Below are 7263 nucleotides of genomic sequence, written 5' to 3'. Positions count from 1 at the left end.
TATTTTAAATAATAATATATATATATATATATATATATATATAAAGATATATATATATATATATATATATATATATATATATATATATATATATATATATATATATATATGTTATAAATGAAGATATAATTACTTAGTAATATTAGTAACAAAACCAACATAATCATATCATTGTAAATAAACAAGAATTAAATAAATTACTGTACTTATTACTATGGATGATGACGATAATGATGATGACAATGATGATGGTGAAGTATAATTCATATCTTGAGCCTATGCTATATATTTATAAAATTATATGCATATCATCTTTAAATACTCACATGGAGAACTATGAGAATGCTACCGGCTATAGCCATATTTAATATTTGATAAGAACTGACCAAATCCTTTGCAATTTTCCCATATTGATCCATGTTTTATACTCACTGAGGATCAGAAATCAAACATCCTTGAACTTTATCAAAGCCAAGGTTATGGCCAGCTAGGGCTGCAGCCGCCATTGTATTCACATTATTTGGTGCAAGGGGACATAAATCTCTCACACATCCTTTGAAAAGGAAAGAAAAAAAAATTGCATATTTACAAAACTTAATATTTACCTAATCTCCCATTTGTATTGAATCGTAAATATCTAACACACAAATAAAAGTCATAGTCAAGATTCGTAGTAGAATTTTTCCTATTAACATTCGTTTGACATGTCCACTTTTATACATTCAAGTCTTTCATGCAAATAATATATAATGCCATGGTATATTATTCATCGAAATTAAATATTTAAAACAAGCATTAAAAATACTATTCCTTTGACTAAAAAAAAATGTCTTCTCCCCTCTCACCCTGATAATAAATTTGTAATTTTTAAAATCATGGAGATCTTATCTCCTTTTATCAAGTGTTTGAACTTGACTATTGCAACATGACAATCGGGGTTTTATGGTTGTGAGTTGACACGGAAAGAGAAAAAAAAAACACATTCAATTGCAAAAGTGTGCATTTTTGCATGTTAGAAACCCTCAGCAGAGAATGCTCACAAACAGTTCCTGACTGTATTGTCTGATAGATTGATGGTATGTGCCTAACCTGATGGTAAAGAGGCATTAGCTCCGTGGAGCCAGAGTTTATCCTGGTTTCTATAGTGTGAAACAGGAAACAGACAATACCAATTGCTTGTTACCCTTTGGATAAGAAACTAGTCTATCACAGAGTACCTTACACCAGAACTAACAGACCCAGCTACTCAAATACTGTTGAGTGGACAGGGGGGGGGGGGCAGAAAAAAATATCGATAGCACCTGGGATCGGTCTCAGTCCCTTTGTGTGTGAAGCAAGTGCTCTACCAACTGAGCTACCGGGAAGTTTTAAAAATCCCAAGAAAACAGTGTTTACAATTTTCTTAGAGAGTGAAAAGAACAGACTCTAATCCAATTCATACCGTCATACAAGGTCACAGCTTGATCAGTTACAGCTTTATTTTTTGCCTCAATATCTCCATTCAATTTGAAACATGTTGGATGCTTTTTCATTGTTACTTTTAAAGCCTGCAGCGTTCCTCTGTCTGCCATTTTCTGAATGTCCTCCCCACCCCAAAAGGCACCGGATGGAACGTACAATCCATGAGATTTGGCCGCATTTCGAAGACTGAGTTCAAGATTGGAATCAGCCAGAGCTGTTGGAGAACCGACCTGTTGAAATAGATGTTGTAGGTCAAAAATGTAATATAAAAAAATATTTGCTCCTCAAAGACAACATTTCTTTTTTTTATAATGGTTCAATACCAATCTTATGTTCCACAATCAAATTCTGATAATCAAGGGTAATAATATGACTCCAACTACCTTATAAGTATAAGATTAAATAAAATTGAGCAGTTATATAGCATAATATCTACTAAATGTTGCTCAGAATGCTTTACCAGAGGTCCCTAGTCAACAGCAACACTTAACATGGTGGACAAGACATGACGCCTGTTAGGCTATTGCAATTTTTTTCCTATAGAGACAATGCTGTTAATGGCCAGGTACTCTTTTTACACCTGGGTATGGTAAGCGAAGTCCTAGGTTTGAGAGTTTTTGGGTCCATTTTATCGATTGATAATTGAAGGACGAGTTTTCTGACCAAAATTGTAAATACATGCTTTTTTAGAGTATGCCAGTCTTGTGGTACAGAAGTACATTAAAAGCAGTGATTCTGAGGCTGTAATAAACTGATACAAATTTGAAGACGTCATTTTATATCTAGTTTAATCTCCCATTATTAACATACAATGAAAGGTCACAAAATATGTTTTTAAAAATGATTTTACCATGTAATCAGCATATTTCAGGAATTCAGCTCCATGTTTCTGTGTAATACTGGGATGGGCAACCTCGACAATTAAATCAGCTTCACTGTAAACAGAAAGTAGTTAGCCATAAATACATTGATAAGAGAAAAACCAAATAAATCATCACTTTTGTAGACTTCGAAGACGTAGAGGAAGATACAGTGCAGTATGCATTACTTATTCCTCGTTTTCACAGATTCCTCATACAAATCTTAATATATGAAATTTATAAATACCTCTAATTTCTTTGTACAAATTTCATGTATTCCTCGTTTTCATGGATAGATCGTCTTAAATATTTTGTCCGAGCAAGGAAAAAGATTATGTGCTGCACTGTATAGACTATAATTAAATGTATAAGTATAGACAGTCAAAACGATCAAAATATTATTATATAATAAGACACACTGGACTTGAAGATAGAGTCCAATGTGAAACTGTAGAAGGAAAAACAAACAAACAAACAAAAAAAAACCTGCGCACTAGATAAACTGTAAAGAAAAAAAAATAATAAAAAAAAGAGAGAGAGAGAGAGAGAGAGAGAGAGAGAGAGAGAGAGAGAGAGAGAGAGAGAGAGAGAGAGAGAGAGAGAGAGAGAGAGAGAGAGAGAGATGGTCACTTTGGATTAGTGAGAGAACCCTCATATTGGCAGTCATGTTGTAATGGGACATTCGGAGGTCAGATGTAAACTGGATGTGATGGATGACTTGATTTTTACCCGACTCCTGTTGTGTCACATACCTGGCCATTAACCATACTCAATAATGTTATTGTTGCAGAATGAGGCATATTACTACATGGCCACAGGCAGACATGCTAAGACATAATTCATAAATGGACTTTTATCCTTACTCCTTGCATTCTTCATTATAACAATTCAGTATGATTTATTTAAAGAATCAGATTAAACATTTGGATGGTGTGTTTTCAAACAGGCATTTCTTACTACTCTTTGAAGGCAAGTAAATCTTTTAATATAAGATTTTCTGATACTTTTCCTTGAAGTGTCTCTAAAGTTCTATTCCATATAAAAGCAAGCTCCACATCAGATCGCTTCTGAATTTCAGATACAAGATATTGCCCTGGAAAACAAAAACAAACAAACCATTAGAGTTAGAGCCATTAACTAGTATCAGAATATTAAATAGATAACATAAATTTACAACGACATCCCAAAAGAGCCCTCAGACATCTTTCTATGTAATTTACATTCTAAATTACAGTCATTTATTATTATTATACACACACACACACACCTCTCGTTATCTTAAATAACCGCTCTAAAAAGCAATGAACAGATAATAATAATAATAATAATAATAATAATAATAATAATAATAATAATAATAATAATAATAATAATAATAATAATAATAATAATAATAATAATAATAATAATAATAATAATAATAATAATAACAATAAAATTAATAAGCATATTTATATAGCGCCTTTCGTCGAAACCTCAAAGCGCTTTGATCAGATCTTTTAAGCCTTCATCTGTGTCAGATTATTTTCACTGTAATATTATCAAAGAGGGCATTTTTTTCATCAACAAATCCATCCAAAATTGATAAAACGGCTTGCCATAACCAAACAAAACCAAACTGAGTATAAATTGACTGAAACACAAATATACAATAATGTTACACCCAAGTTCATTGCTGACCATCGAACAAACTTATTGTTGTGAATGAAAGTTATTGTATTCAAGTATCGTAACTTGTATCGTCCATCTGATGTAGTATCGTTCACAACTAGCGTCTGTTCTGGTTACTACCTTGTTGAGAGTCATTCTGTACCCAACCGTCATCCTGTACACATGTATCTTATGTTATGTTGTTTAATAAATGTTCTTTACTGTAACTATTTGGTTTGTTGATTCTTGGAATAATACGTCTTATTAATTAATGATCTAAGAACACAACACTTATCAAAATTTTTTTTTTTTTAAAGAAGAAAACGAGCAACTGAGAAATATTAGCCTTCAACCAACTAACCAATCTACCAATAGACTAACAAATTCCATCAATTTCCATTGCCGTTTACCTAACCGACCAACCAACTAGACAAACTCAACATGAAAATACAAAATTATGAGAAGGTCTGACTCGTACATCCCAAACGTATTGTCATTTCCAAACTAGCAGCCCATCCAACCCACCTACTGACGAAGTTTTCACAAAAAATTCCAAATGTTTCATGAAAATGAAATGTATGCCATCAACCAACAAACCCCACTCAATTTACAAAAAAATACAAAATTACATTGAGCAACTTCCTATTGATTGCCTAGCGGAACAACTGGGGGAAAATATATATGTAGGTGCAACAACTCATGGATTATCACAAAAAGGATAAAGATCTCACTCAACAATAACACATCAGGTTTCGGCTCGGGGAACATATTTGTTTCAATATTTCCTCAGCGGTTTCAGCGAGGCTTATTTATTAACAGATAGATACTAATACTTATGCCCCAAAACTGAAGGAAAGCCTTCTAGTTTAAATAAAAAGAAATATAATATAGACTTGATTCCACAGTTAAGTTGTCTTTTGGACACGTCTCTACTAAATTATAATACCATTTATTATAGTCGTTAGCATCCATCGTCTTTAACTTTAGTCTTAACGCAATCATTCATTATCAATTACGCTGTGATTATCCCCAGACACCTGTCTGGGGATAATAAAAATTCGTTATCCCCAGACACCTGTCTGGGGATAACGAATTTTCATTATCCCCAGACGCATATTTGAAACTCCGCTCTTTTAAACAATTATCCACATTCCAGAATATGGAATGTTTCCAAATGCACATAGAAATAAGGAAAGTTAATAAAATATCTATAAAAACATAAAATTAACCAACATTAAAATCAGTTGTTACTACATATACACAATATGCGTCGACTTCGAAGTGGGTGTCATGGCCGAATGGTTTAGTCGTCTGCCCGGAAGTTTGACCAGAATCGACGTTGTGGGTTCGAATCCTGGTAACGTCACTTTTTTTTTTTTTTTTTTTCAATTCCGTCTTCTTTTTACAGAACGTTGAAAGGGATAAATGTCCCATCGATCCTCCCCCCACCTCTTTTTAAAAAATATTAAACTCTCTCTCTCTCTCTCTCTCGCTCTCTCTCTCTCTCTCTCTCTCTCTCTCTCTCTTGGTTTTTTTCTAGTTTCTAGCAAATATATTCGTCCCCACTCCGATCTCAAATAGTGTCTAAAAAGAATAAATAATTAAAAAGCAAACAAACAGAAATATTCAGAGAGCGACCAAATGGTCAGATAGAGGATAGATATAATAATATAATAATAATAATAATAATAATAATAATAATAATAATAATAATAATAATAATAATAATAATAATAATAATAATAATTAATTAATAATAATAACAATTATAATATAATAGTAATAATAACATAATAATAATAATAATAATAATAATAATAATAATAATAATAATAATAATAATAATAATAATAATAATAATAATAGTATGATAATAAGAGTATTAATAATAAAAAATAATATTATTATTGATAATAATATGATAATGATTATGATGGTAATAGTAATAATAATAACAATTATTACATTATTATTATTATTAATTATTATTATTATTATTATTATTATTATTATTATTATTATTATTATTATTATATTATCAATATTATCATTTGACCAAAAAATAAATAAAAAAAAACAATAATAGATCTAGACCAAATTAAATAATGAAATAATATTATCGGAGAAATAAAAAATTCAATTGATTAAAAAAACTCTTGCTCAGAACTCGGAACAAAAGTGAAAACAATGAACATCAATTGGGAAGAAAGAGAGAAAAAGTAAAAAAAAAAAGTGTGTGTGTGAGGGGGGGGGGGGGGGGCGCGACTGGTTCGAATCTATGCAGCTAAAAGGAGTAAAATGAAAGGTGGCCTAACCCACTGAGCTGTCTATCCACACCGATATCAGAATATCTTAAATTCATATATGAGCTAAACATATTTCCACCATTTTTGCTTCATTGTTTTGGTAGTTATTTTCATCTCTGATTCGAGTAAAAATATGATTTTGGATCTAGTTTTGTGGACGTGTGATACTAAATTATATTGTCTTGTGCGAAGAAGACAGGAAAATAACAGGTGTCAGTTTTGGGTTTTGGGCTTTGGGGCGAACAACGCCATGGCCTAGGAATTCGTCCGCGAAATAAAAAATAATTCCTGGTAATCCCCAAAATTGTGGCCAGAATGAGCAAATTATAGAAACAAGAGAATATCAATAAAGTTAACAGGTAGGTAGGTAGTGAAAATTTAAATGGTTGGTGGACTATGAACAGATTTGATGATTAACAACTTTCTTCCTGGTTGAAAATAAAAAGTCGAATTGCCAGTTTGACGTTTTCAGATCAAAGTAACAAAAAAAATTTCATTGATCCATTTGCTTTAAAATAATTCTTTTAAAAGAGCTGGATTTGACATTTGATCACTATTTACTTTCATCTTGTGTTAAATATCACTTAATATATTAACTGTTTTGGGACACAACCACTAGTATTTTTTCCAGAATATTTGGTATTTTTCACGCCTAGTTTGGCATTTTGCATAAAATCTTTCTGCCCACTTGCTACATGCGTCTGGGGATAACAAATTTTCTTTATCCCCAGACACCTGTCTGGGGATAACAAAAATTGGTTATCCCCAGACACCTGTCTGGGGATAACGAATTTTCATTATCCCCAGACCGGCGTCTGGGAATAATGACAGCCTATCAATTAACAAAATCAAAATACATCTCCTGTATACCAACATCATGGACAAGGGACAACTTTATTATAGATACACAATTCATTTATAATGGAAACGGCAATGAATGATTCAACGATCATGAATAATGAAATGAATGACGACATTGAAATCGA

General features: G+C 31.8%; 1 protein-coding gene across 2 annotated transcripts in view; it reads right to left on the bottom strand.

Moving 5' to 3' along the window:
• LOC144967591 (aspartate dehydrogenase domain-containing protein-like) overlaps nt 1-7263 on the bottom strand; it is a 20457-nt gene that overhangs the window by 11894 nt on the left and 1300 nt on the right. For both annotated transcript variants that reach the window (XM_078905055.1, XM_078905054.1), the window contains exons 2-5: nt 3279-3414; nt 2312-2396; nt 1442-1691; nt 433-553 (exon numbers count right to left, since the gene is read on the bottom strand). In XM_078905055.1, coding sequence (XP_078761181.1) covers nt 433-553; nt 1442-1691; nt 2312-2396; nt 3279-3414 — 592 coding nt within the window. The remainder of the gene's footprint in view (nt 1-432; nt 554-1441; nt 1692-2311; nt 2397-3278; nt 3415-7263) is intronic.

This window comes from Berghia stephanieae, chromosome 3 (assembly GCF_034508935.2).
Source record: "Berghia stephanieae isolate SIO BIC M18660-M18661 chromosome 3, UCSD_Bste_1.3, whole genome shotgun sequence".
In the NCBI taxonomy this organism is placed as follows: Eukaryota; Metazoa; Mollusca; class Gastropoda; order Nudibranchia; family Aeolidiidae; genus Berghia; species Berghia stephanieae.
The sequence above is the reverse complement of the archived record's forward strand: the minus strand, read 5'-3'. Positions and strand labels throughout refer to the sequence as shown.